The sequence below is a fragment of the Melanostigma gelatinosum genome (genome assembly GCF_949748355.1).
Source record: "Melanostigma gelatinosum genome assembly, chromosome: 3".
Lineage (NCBI taxonomy): Eukaryota > Metazoa > Chordata > Actinopteri > Perciformes > Zoarcidae > Melanostigma > Melanostigma gelatinosum.
The window spans coordinates 19709066-19722319 of record NC_136636.1 but is presented as its reverse complement, the minus strand read 5'-3'; the positions used below and the strand labels follow the sequence as shown (position 1 = coordinate 19722319).

Below are 13254 nucleotides of genomic sequence, written 5' to 3'. Positions count from 1 at the left end.
TTATTTCAACCCACAATTTTTTCCTAAATCAAACTAAGAAGGCTTGTTGCCTAAACTTAAGATCTCTGGCAGAAAGCTCTGAAGGCAAACTTCTCACATGTTAATGAGTGCTGCAGGGATGACATCTTTTTTCAGGCCAACCTCAGAAGTTAGCATCGCAGTGGTTCTCATATAAAAAAGCCAATGGGATTTTCTCCACTGAGTATGGATTATTGCAGACAATTAGCTCTGTGTTAAACAGACGTTTATGATACCGATTGTACAGCAAGATAATCTTCACAAATGAACCCCACTTTTATGATTTTTGAAGCATGAATGCAATCAGCAGCAATAAAAGCTAATGTTAGGTTATATACTAACTAATCCATGGTCACATGAGCACGGAGATATACAACAATAATTTAAAGGTGAACTTGTTTTGTAGTATTATTTAGCCACTGCCTTTTTAAAAGACTTTAAAATTCACCATAGGGATTTTTTACTGACGTATATTATATCATAGAACAAAACATTAAAATCTTAAGCTTGTGTTAACCACAAACCATATTTCAGACATTGAGCCAAAAACCCATTCAAAAAACCCATTGACTTTGAGACGAGGGAACCGGAAGTGCAAAAAAGCGGGCTCATTTCTGGGTTTTAGGACTGCTGCAGCACATAATAGAATCCCTGTGAGATGTGAACATGCATGTTGGCTGATTCAATTCTGCAAAAGAAAAGTGTGTGTGCCAAAATGAGATGCATCGTGGCTACACATAAGATGACACGTGGTTTAGTGAGCAACAAGAGTTTGTTGTTGCAGAGCTGTAAATTAGTGTTCGTATTACTGATAGCAACATGAAGCAGCATCTGCACAAAGCTTTGCTTTCAGAAAACACACTGAATACATAGTGAGACATAATAATTCAGAAGACAAGATGGCTTGCAGAGAGCAACTGCTGTTTGGATTTTACATTTCTACAGTCCAATCACATACCTGCATTAACCACCTACCCACGTGTCTACCTCCTCTCACGGTATATCCCTCTTCACGTCCAACCCCCAGTCAGCTGTCTCTCCATCCGGCTCCATTAGAGAGCGTGAGATGAGAACAGAAATGAAAAAAGCTTTCTTTGGGATCTTTTTAAAAAGCCTCCTAAGTAGGTTACAGGAGAAAGTAGGCTAACAGGAAGGCTCGGGAGACCCAAGCAGCTACTGTTGTATCACTCAAAAGGAGTGGCATCCCACTTCAGGAGTCCGCATGAAGAGACGAATACAAATGTGGTATTTGTGATGCAGCGTAATTGGCCTCAAATGTATCCTGGAGCACAGGGATCATTAGAACGGCCACTTTCTTCAGATTAAAATATAATTATTCTCTCTAAAGGGAAATTTTAAGGGAAATACCCTTAAATAGAAACTATTTTGAACTCTGTTTGCCTTTAGAGGTAAAAGACCCTTTAGTATTCCAACAAGTGCTTGAACCAATGCTTATGAATCTTTTGAATCTTGTTTTTGTGTATAAGAAACATCTCTCAAACACCTACAGAATTACAGCATTTAATTCCTGCTGTGGCTAATTTCTCCAATTTAATTCCCTCATTATATAAGAGGAAGCAATCCTCACAATTCAATTATAATTAGGCATGCAATTTGTAATCGAAAAATTATATTTCTGTGTGGGGCAGCAGATGCATAGTGTTATGTAGCAGGATTGCATGATGAATGTGATTTTACTCATCAGTAAGCCACAGCTTTAATCACAGACTTTTCATTACTTGATTAGCATCCATGCAGGACTGCTTCGCCAGTCTGTTTTGACTTCAACATGTGTAGGGGATATGGGTAAGATATGCAATGAAGAGACAAAAACAACAAAACCTTTCGGCAAGTAGCCTACCTCCAACATGTGTTGATGTTAAGGTGACGAAGACCTCTAGTGGCTGGAGTGATTATGAAAGTATCATGACAGTGAATCTTGTTTTTATTATTTTAAAATCAAGACCATGATAGGTTCTGAGCCATATGTTTATTATGTTCACCACCACAACAAAGCTCCCCTGACCTTGATGTAGTCGTAAAAGTAGTAGTAATTTTGACCCTTATTGTATTTGTATTAGTTTGTTGCTGCACTGTACTTTTGCTCTGGTTTATGCTCTTAGATGCTTGCTTAAAAAAGGAGATGCACTTATGACTTCTGGTATAGTTCTCTCTGCAGTATTATGTAGACTCATTTAACTAGGCCAACACACGCCCCATAAAACTAATGCTTTAAATTGGAAAAACTAATTATGTGCATTGGCTGTCACGGATTTCTGACGCAGTAACTTGTCCGATGCATCTACCACGGATTCAACAACGGCATACAGACTTTAGTTTATTAGGTTGAGCATTAGCACTGGACATGTTGATACTTGCATAATATGTATAACATTGGATTCAAGTGGAACTAAAAATCAGCTGATATAAAGAAGAGCAAATGTTTCACAGGCCAAAGTGAAGTTAAACTTTGAGATTTATATTCTATTATTCTCCAAGCTTGTTAACTGACTACTATGGGTATACTATGGGTTTACCGTGATTGTTAAAAGTATCATGAAAAAGCATTTTATTAACTGTAGAAAATGCTTTGGCTTTCTGCATGAACCAAATATTACTTGTGAGGCTGAACTTAAAAGCGTTGATACTTTTTCCTTAGAAGTCCCCTTGCTTCTACCCTGGGCGTTAAGAGAATAGGAAGTCATTTCTGGAGCCACGCTTTTCTTGTTTTTTTATTGTCCAGTTCCTCTCCACACAGCCGGTTTGGGATGTCCCTTAATGTGACAAATGTTCCATGCAAACACATAAACAGAGACAGAGTTGATTAAGCTATGTCACACTCACAGGCATTTTGGCATTCAGCTTTCAGCTTTCCCTAAAAACGCAATTGCTGATGCAGAATACTTAAATATCAAAGCAAATTATAGGACAGTGGGTTATGTCATATCCAACTGTCAATTGAATCTGTTTCCTGCACAGTCACTGCAGAGTTCTCCGGTGACGGAGCTCGATCACAGAATTACCAGTTGGCCCATTAGGGAGGGAAAGACAGGAAAGCATTTCCTGCTTATTAATTTCCACATTTTCATTTCCTTGCCCCCAAAACGACACAAGAGGCAAGTTCCCCAAATTCACTACGATTGTGATGCAATCCATCACATCGTGGTTGAGGAAATCTGCGAACCGTTGATCAAGAACTACAGCCCCCTTCCCTGGATACCTCTGGCGATGGAGATTAAGGACAGGAGAAGGAGAAGCAGAACTCAACCAGAGATGAAAAACAAATTAGTTTTGGGTTAAATCGTTGGCTGAAATTATGATTCCCGTTGTCCAACATTGGACTCGCCAGATGTCACATATTCTTGTGTCGGAAACAACAATCAGAAGGTAGAGTATTCAATAACTTAGCACTGGGAATACTTCCTGACTATGAGGACATTTAAGGTGGAAAACGCTCCTGTGTGCATGAACTGAACTCAAGAATGATCATTGCAAAACCCCGAGTCCATCTGATAAAATATGTTATTATTTTTTTGATGTAAAAATGAAAGACAAATGTGTTTTCAACAGTAATAATACTCTGGTATTCATAGATACCTTGTATGCTATTGATAATATCGGCGATCAACTCCACGGCTACTGAGCCAGGTAAACTGGGTAATGATACCCCAGTGTGTATTTGAGTTGGATGAAAAAGCGCAAGCGCTGCTAGATCTCTGCAGACGAGTGAAATACAAAAAGCAAATATGTATTTCCTGTCACATCCTCAGGACACTATGGTTCATTACTTCTGATGATTGTGGAGCTGAAATTGTCAATGAAAGCTGTCTGACAGCATAGACAGAGAATCTGTGACGAAGCGTGCCGAGAGCAATGATTACAAGTGATAATCCATCGGGTGGCGATTTAACATCAACACATATGAGAAGCTTATAAAACACAGCACATTTTGAATGATTACAATCGTATTTTCCAATCCTTTCTGCTTGTGACCCCTAAGTCTAGTTTGGGCCTCTTGTCATGTTTCAAATATCTATGAGTTGTTAGCAGATATTTCCTCTCTTAACTTCTTAAAATAAAGAGGTCAAATATGAATACAAAGTTCATTTAAAGTCCAAAGTTTTTCTTCTTTTCCTACTATCAATCTTCTCATAACCCCCCAAAATTTATTTTATGACCTTTTGTAGGGCCCGACCCGTTGTTTGGGAATCATTCGATTTAAGTCCATGGGGCATTTTTCAGTACTTTTACTGTTAATACATATGTTTATTGAGCTGCTAATACTTTTCCTGAAATAACATTTTGAATGCAAGACATTTACTCGCAGTGGAGTATTTTTTACTTTCTTTTATAGGTAATAATTAAAAGATCAAAGTACTTTTTCAACCACTGGAAATACCACCTGTTTATAAGCAGGTATATGATATGTGATTATTTCCACAATCACCACCCCTAAAATTATTATGTGAGGCTTCCTATTCTCAACCATTTGTGGGCAACATTCATTCATAAAAATGTCACCCAAATGTAAAAACGTTACACTGCAGCAGACCTAAAAAATCCTGTTGCTGGAGATCAGCAGATGGAGTGTGAAGGTATTAAGTCAAACAGGTGTTTTCCCCCTCGCAGACGTATGACTTTACTTTGACCACTTGTGAATCTCGTTCATACCTCACAGAACATTTTCAATTGGTGAATGTGACAAGTACTTTTAAATCTGGCCTTCGAGCCACTTAAGAACAAATCTGTTCAGACATATGATTCCATTGTTTTCTTTTTTATTTAATCATATAAAACACTGAGCCATGACAGTTAGGACATAACAGGGCATGACAAGGCAGAAGACAAAAAGGACAATAATACACATGGGAGATTGTTTTTCTGTATGAATGGTACTTGCATGAGCCCCCCTCTACCCCAAAGTGCAATATCTGTAAATCGACTTTGCTTTTAGTTTTTTCCGTATCTCAATTGGCACATTAGAATAAACAATGATCAATGTTACGCCCACATATACCTGTAACGGCAAAGCAGGTTATGTTAAACAAGGACCATTTTTAATCTTAAGACCTGCAGAAAAAAAAACAATGGAAAGAAAGAATCACCCAGAGGAGGCCAGCGGCTGTACTGGGTAGCATGACTGCAATCAGCCCGTTCAGCTTTAAATAGCGACACTTTGTCTCGCACCTCGGCGTCGGATACGGATGCACAAAAGACCCTTTAGCTGCTAGCATCTGTAGGATACGTAACAGTCTTGCAAGTAACTAAAATGTAAACCCATCCATGTTAATATTAGATGCTCAGAGCAAATGCTCCGGGAGTGGGGTGACGTAGCATAAAGACGGGACGGAGGGGAGGATGGATGGGACAAAACAACACTGGGCATTCACCCAGAAGACCGCTGTTCATGTCCTGAGTGAAATCAACAATGTGTTGTTTGTCTTTGTGTTCACAAAGTACTTTTTAAACCAAACCACAATCTTTTTGTGAAGGTTTTTTTGTTTCAATTCACAACATTAAACATGTGTTTATTGTGAACAGAGTGGATCATCACAGTTTGACGTGCTGTGCTACCCAATGCGTGATAAAGTGACACAAAGGTGTCAGTATTTGCGGTATTTATATGGATTGCAGCTATACTGTAGCAGTATATATAATATTAAGAGTTTAAAAAGACAATGCATGCTTGTGGGAACCTTAACTGGGTAAATAAAGGTTCACAGTTTTTATTTTCTGCTATTAGGCAGCTGTTGCTCTCTCATACATCATCCTTTGGCCAACAGTTAAACCAGATTTATTCATGCTTTTAGATAAACTCACTGTTCTAACCTGTCGCCATAAGGTTCATTTGCCCTGGACGTTAACTCTCCCTGTTAAGGTGAACCAGCTTTTCACCAGGAGTTCACATTGGTCGTGATGGATGGTGCTTTCTTTCCAGTGGCAGCAGGTCACACAAACTAATATCCCACACTGCTTGCGAGCCTTTGTGTGTAATAAGAGATATCGGGTTGTTTCTTTTCCTTCAGTTAAATCCCCCCTCCCTTGTTCTTCCTTTGCTCTTGTTTCCGTTGTTATCCTCCTCTCTCCTGCTTTCCTTCAGTGGAAAACAAAAGGTGAGATTGTGTGTAAATATCAATACTGCAGGTTGTGTATCCTTGCAGTCCCTCTGGAAAGATGAGCAGGCCATGTTGCCTTGGTTGAGGTTTGGTAGTGCTTATTGGTTTCTGTGTTGGCTCTCAGAAAGTCATAAGAGCATGAAACAAGACCACAAAGGTTCTGGAGGTTTGACCTTTGAATGCTACTTTACTTGCGGGGGAAGCGAAGTGTATGAGGTGATGTTTAATCTTACTCAAATTCTAAATTGTGCACCAGCTTTCAACAGAAATATCAAATGAAGCATTGAGCTTTGAACTCGATAGGATTTAGTCACTGCTGTGAAGCGCTGCAAAAGAAACAACGAGTTTTCATTCAAGTGTGCAGTTGTTATTAAGAGTCCTAATAACAGCATTTTCTGTTCACGATATAAGTCTGTGTGCTCTTGTGATCTTAAGCAACTTTGGGTTTGCAATGCAAGTTTGTGGTATTAGAGGGCATTTATTTTATTACAATTTGTGTCATGCTGTTCCTTTCCCGTGTTGCTGGGTTTCTTACAATGAGCAAAAAAAGCGAGAGATTGGAAAAAGATAAAACACATGACTGAATAAATTCCTTCACAATAGATGTTTCCACTCACTTAGGCCTCTTCCTCAAACTGTGGCAGATGGGAAAAGCAAAGTAATGAATCCCTGTAGACCACTTAACGGTGTAAGAGCCCCACTGCTGTGTTTCGTGCCTTGTTGCAGCGTTTAACTACTCTTTCAGGATGTTCTATAATAATTCATGATTTACTTAATTTACTCTATACTATGCCTGTTTCTCGTGGTAACACATATCAGTGTATTGATTTGAAAAGGTTAACAGTTCTTATCCCGTCATCGAGGCGAACCATGCGTTCACTAAATCTGTGAGACGAGCACCTTCCTGACCTTCAGTGTTTTGCATTATTTATACACAAACTCATTGACTCCCTAATTAATCCGAAATCTTTCAATGAGCGAAAGTTTCTTACTCTTGACATTTCAATTTGCAGCTGCTCACTGCTGTGTGGAACTGATTCAAATTTGTAGATCTGTTTGCAAAATAAAGGCATGGGATTAGCCCAAATGTCACACAGAACACTACAGAATGCCTAATTACATGTACCACATACAGAACAGGCGAAAAGGCCATGACACATCAGCCATGACACATCAGTCCAAAGAATTGAGATGAGAAAATCCATACAAACAGATGAGACATGTGTGTGTATTTGTGGCACCAGAGAGTCCATATGAAGACTGAGTTTGAATATTGGTGTGCTCTAGCAAGGGTGCCGGATGTAGATATGGGCCACCCCACTCTTACGATTTTTTCATTTTAATTTCACTCTTATACATATAAATTTTCATCCAATTATTTAGGACTTCATACTTCACATATTCATTCAATTAAACAACGTTTACCAGTGAGTTTTAACTGTAAAAGTATTGACAGATGCACTAAAACATGTGTAACACTATTAAACAACTCATTATCGTTGCAGCAGCTATTTTATCTTTCACCCCAATGATCGTCAGCTAAAATAATAATAAAACAGCAGAAACGCCGTGTTCAGGACACGCAGTCACCTACTAATGTGGCCTTGCAGTGCTTGATGCAGCATCTGTGGAGTGGCGTAGCATCTGTGTGGCATGGTACAAAGGTTCAGGCAGTGGCAGATTATGAATTATACATTTTTTAATGTAAGAATGATCAAATCAAATCATCAGCAATTCTAATTGAAATTGTATAATGGGAGAAAGTGGTTGCTGCGAATGAAAGGCCAGCTCCATAATGACCTCTTTTGCTGCCTGAGATAAAATCACATCTAACCATTCATCATTTATGCATTTAAGTGCTTTAATGTCCATTTCCTTTAATTATGACACCCTGTTGTGAACTCATTCACTGCAAAGAGCAAAGTTTTGCGTATTCCACCGTATCGCAGTTCTAATGATGTTTAACACATCACAGTGAGTATGAAGTGTCAAATTATTAGAACAAAGCAGTCAAAGACACAGCTGAGAGAACGTCATCTCTCATCAGCTGACAGATGGTGAGCAGAGAGAGCTGTGAAATCATTTGTCTGATTGTCTGGCAGCCAGGAGCAGGACAATAACTACAAGCTCTGTGGTCAAATCTCCATCGCTGGTTAATAATCTGTCATCTTTCTGACTGTGCCTTCTGTGCTTGCAGTTCAAGTCAGCCAGACTGCTATGAGATTTCACAATACAATATAACAATATAAGAAAAACTTCTACCCAGGAAAAAAACGGGGTTTGGTGTATGAAGAGCAACGAGGATATAATCTTTTATTACTGCAAACATGATTAATAACTTTGAGATCCATCGTATTTGGAAGTTTCCCACTTGTCGATTTAAGTATAATTTTTGCTGGGCTAATGTGTTGTCCGTCATGAATATAAAAAAAAAAGTCAAAAACAGTCAATTTTTAGTCTGTTCAAATAATTGTTCATTAATTGTGGTCTGCATCATTCGTGCTCCTCTCTACTTCGACAGAAAAATCATTTTAAAAAAGTAATTTAAAAAATGGATTTGAGCACGTTCTTCCGTCTCCTGCATATTTGTTCAGGCAGAGCAGAAGGCCGGGTTTGTGATAAATCCCCAGCTCATCAGTTTATGGGTAGTAAGCAGGAGGTAAGTCTAGCGATTAAAGCGCTTTACAGCATGCTTTGGGCCCCCCACCAAAAAAACCAACAGGCTGAGCAGTGGAAAGCCAGCAACCACCCTGGTTGGCAGAGAGCGGCCCTCAGGAGACACAGTGGTCAACAGTGCATGGGGCTTACCTGTCAAGAGTCTCGTTGTGTCGAGAACGCAGTGGAGAGGAAATGCAGAGGAGCCAACGAGGCCAAACAGCCAGAGGAGGAGGAAGAAAGAGCTCTGAACAAGAGCAAGTGTTTCACAGAAGCTTTGAGGATCAAAATCGAACCACTATGCTCGATCCGTGTTTTAAAGTGGCCCTTGAGGAAAACGGTCTGTCGAGGACTGTGGTTACTAGAACAGTGTCTTATGCAGAATATTCACTCACCTTGCTCAGTGTTGCACCGATATTTAGGCTACCTTGCACGGCAGAGTCGCAAGATCACACATCTTCAACTGATGCGTTGGGTCCAGTGAGCCAGAGCACGGACCCATCGGCGTCCTGTGAGCGGCTGCTGCCGTGGTTCAGGTGTGCGCGAGAAGACACAGAGAGGCGACTGATGTTCAAAACAACACATAGCGGCTCCTGAAGAGATTAGCGTGGATGGAAGAAGACCAAAGAAAGCCACTGATGGATTTCTCGATGGAAAAGATGTTTTTGCTCTAATCCCACTTCAGTTCGTGAATGATTGATTGACCAATGGTTCGTCAAATCACCTGCCGCATGTGTTTCCAAAGTGCCCGTCCTTTTCCAAACTATTTACAACGACGGCTTCTCAGATGGTTGTGTGTAACAAACCGCCTGGCTGTACAGGTTGATGTTCAGGTGTGCCACTGCAGAGTTATGAGCGCCTCTGCTAAAATTGTACACATTAGTCATTAATCATCAGTAACGTCCTCTGCTCTGGTGTTTCACCGAGTGCAGGGCTTAGCCTTTCCTCACACACACACACACACACACACACACACACACACACACACACAGAGGAGCAGAGCAGAGAAAGGTGACATGAAGAAGGTAACGTTGACAGTAGCCGATTTACAAACAGGCTCGGTAGTGAGCGACTCACTAACATGCCGAAGAAGTCTGTGTTTTTGTGATTGTAGCTGAGCTAGACCAGATAATATTCAGTTAGAACACATCAGTGATGCTGTTTTTTGCCCTAATTGTTCTCTGTGAAGTTTGTTGTAAGTGATGTAAGTGTGTTTTCTGCGGTGTGAGCACTGTACAGGACTCAGTTTTTAAAAATAGTTGCTCATCATATGGTTACTTAGGAGGCAATTTGGCCGTCTGTGCTCTGATTAATTTGGCATGCAGTTGACAAACCAGTCATAATTTGGTTTTAATGAAAACTCAACCCCTGACATTTGCTGCTGGTGTTTTTCACCACTGTTTTGGAAAGAAAAAAAACAGCAGGAACAGCCCCAAAGCTCTCAACCTCGGTGAAATGCTGATCTAATTACTCTGTCTTTCCCTCAAGCACCAGCAAATATTGTTTCCCATTGCTTCACATCACAATACTTCAATTTGATGTCAGCGGCCTCTCCAGGAGACGATTTCAGTGTCATTTCCCACCTGCCTACAAGCTCGTCCTGGAAGTCTGTATTTAATAATCAATTTGTTCCACTAAACTCCGTCATGGCCCACAGCTTTGGCCAGCGCATCAACCTTGGCTTCTTCCTGGCCCTGGATCCCACTGGCATGGCTTTGTTATGCCTAGTCTGCGCTGCAAAGATAGCAGTGGTCCTGTCTCTGCACCTCTGTCTACCTGTTAAAGCAGCCAGTCACCTGTGTAATCGAATTATCGGACGGCCGACGGAAGCTGAGAACAGGAGTTAAAATGTGGTTAGAATGCCATTCACTGGTATTCTCATGAAGGAGATGTAATAGTTAAAGCTGCTGTAATTATATTTTTGGATTAAACTAAATGTGATGTCCGTGATGTTTTTACAGCTTGTTTCAGCTGCCACCAAACAGCCCCCAAAATAAATCACTTAATGCAGGTTTAACTTTATACTTTGACTACTTTGCGTCCTCACTGACAGGCCTAGTAGTGTCTCACAGTGTGATTTTTTTCCCGCGCTCATTAAATACAGTGCATGTGCGGTAGGATTGTTGATAAAACACATTCAGATTAAATGACACAAAGTAAATATAGTGCTCTAAAATAGGGAGTGCTCTCTGCCAAAGTCAGATCAGGGAAATACGTATGAGTCCTGCTGGAATAGGTGAACCTTGCTCGTTGTGTATGGCGATGGAGCTGTGCATTTTTCTTTTAATTGCCTTTTAAAGAAACTCATTTGTCATTATGTTCTCAGAGGATGTGACAAGATTACAGAATGAATTGAGCACCAGTAGGTTTGATGCTTTGATCCATGATGGAAATGAATTAGTCTCTTCTGATTATTTTTTATTTTTGGACCTTTCTGATAAGTGTCAAGCTGATACAAATGCTTTGTCTACAGTCTGTCTAATGTTGAGGTGTATTCCAAAACAACTTTTTATTTTTTGATATGCCACCTTTTCTCTGTCTCATCCAACATGCAGAGACTGCTTCTCTTGCATTTCCACTAAGTTCTTTCATGGTCAAATAGAAAATGGCCATGAACGCACGTAAATGGAAACATACGTTGTGTATCAAGTCAACACCATGTATCTATTTCAGCACTTTGTCACCACCTAGTCTGTCTCATTTCTAGGTACGGAGACATGGTGCCAAAGACGATCGCCGGGAAGATCTTCGGCTCCATCTGCTCCTTGAGTGGCGTGCTGGTGATCGCTCTGCCAGTCCCAGTTATCGTGTCTAACTTCAGTCGCATCTACCACCAGAACCAGAGAGCCGACAAACGCCGCGCTCAGAAGGTAAAAGTCAGTGTCTTTATTTCATCCCTTCTGCTCCGACAGTGAGATTCAATGTTCAAAACACAAGCGTTGTTTTGATGAAGTGTGCGCACATGAACAAAAGAGAGGAGTTCAAGCTTCCGATTGTAAAAAAGGCCACAGGATTATTCGATAGTATCACGTTATGGAGGGAGCATGAATGGCAGGTTTACGTGTTGAATAAAAAGTGATGGGTCGTTGTACACCAATGGTTAAGCATGGAAAACCTTTTGAAGGTCTTTTTTTCATATGAATATTGTGTGTATATACTGTACATATATTCAGATAAAGAATAATGACAGAGGCTTAAATGATCTTGATGAATGAGGACGGATAAAGTGTTTTTTTAAAGGTGATGCTGAAAAGAATTGACCCCAATTGAATTGTACGTCTGCGTTGTAAATCTGTCCTTCCACCCACATCATTCCACATTTTTCAAAACCCTCGCACACACACACACACACAAAGGACATTTCTTTGCCCTTCAGACCTACATCATTCAACTTCCTTCCACGCATGCACACACTCCCTCTCTGTCTCTTTCTCAAACGAACACTTTAAATCCAAGTACTAAATGTTCGCTATCCACTCACTACACTCACCCAGTGGGCTTGACCTTTCTGCGGAGCGAGATAAGAGAGCTATTAAGTTAGAGAGCAGCTGCTGATCGCTAATTGAGGAGGGAGAAGTCTGCTTTCAATCCATAGCGATATGGAAATCCTATGTGTCTGGTTTTCTTATTAATATATTGCTTTGAATCAGCAGAAATAACAAAGAAATAGCATAAAACAGGTCAGAGAAGGTTTAGATACCATCAAGAAAAAAACATATGGTCATTTTTAACACATGGCTTGAAAATAGACTCATAATGGATAATTCACAAAAAACATTTTATTAAACTGTTATTGTAAGCCAATGAAATGTCCCACATGAGTAATGAAACGTGTAAGTAATAACCTAACTCACACTGCAAACAGTAATATCATTTATAACAATGTTTTATTCTATTTTCCAAGATGTGAGGTTTGATCGTGACACACTAAGGTAAATAGGAAAGAAAGAAACAAAACACACCATCATCTTATTAAATCAAAAATAATAGAATATCGAGCATAATAGATGCAGGGACGACCTATTTTTGTAAGCCAACCTGGAAATTAGCATCGTACTGCTTCCTTATTTGAGGAAAATAAACTCTTCAGCATTTTCTTCATGATAATCTTCACAAAATGCTATTAGGCATTTGGCACGATGACATCTAGTCCTCTCATTGAGCCACAACATTAAAACATTCATATTCATATCATTTTACAGGTCTTTCTCTCACGTTCCATCACTCCTCGACCTCCCTCATCATTTTCAAAACATAGATGGACAAAGGTTTTTTCAGAAAACGATACATTTTCAAAACAAGGACCAGAAAATGTGGGCAGATAAGATTTCTACATACGTTTTTCCTTGACGCTTTTAAAACTTAATACTTAATACCTCTTCATTGACTGTCGTTCTAATATTGATTTTTGTATGTGTGCATGAATGAACTGTTGCCTAGCAACAGCTACTGACAGCAGGAGCGA

The 13254-nt window shown here is 39.9% G+C and overlaps 1 protein-coding gene across 1 annotated transcript in view; it reads left to right on the top strand.

Annotated features, from left to right (window-relative positions):
• The window catches only part of LOC306797768 (A-type voltage-gated potassium channel KCND3-like), a gene marked incomplete at both ends in the record, with an annotated part of 73011 nt that overhangs the window by 48361 nt on the left and 11396 nt on the right, over positions 1 to 13254 (top strand). Inside the window, one exon of the mRNA XM_079297183.1 lies at positions 11497 to 11659. Coding sequence (XP_079153309.1) covers positions 11497 to 11659 — 163 coding nt within the window. The remainder of the gene's footprint in view (positions 1 to 11496; positions 11660 to 13254) is intronic.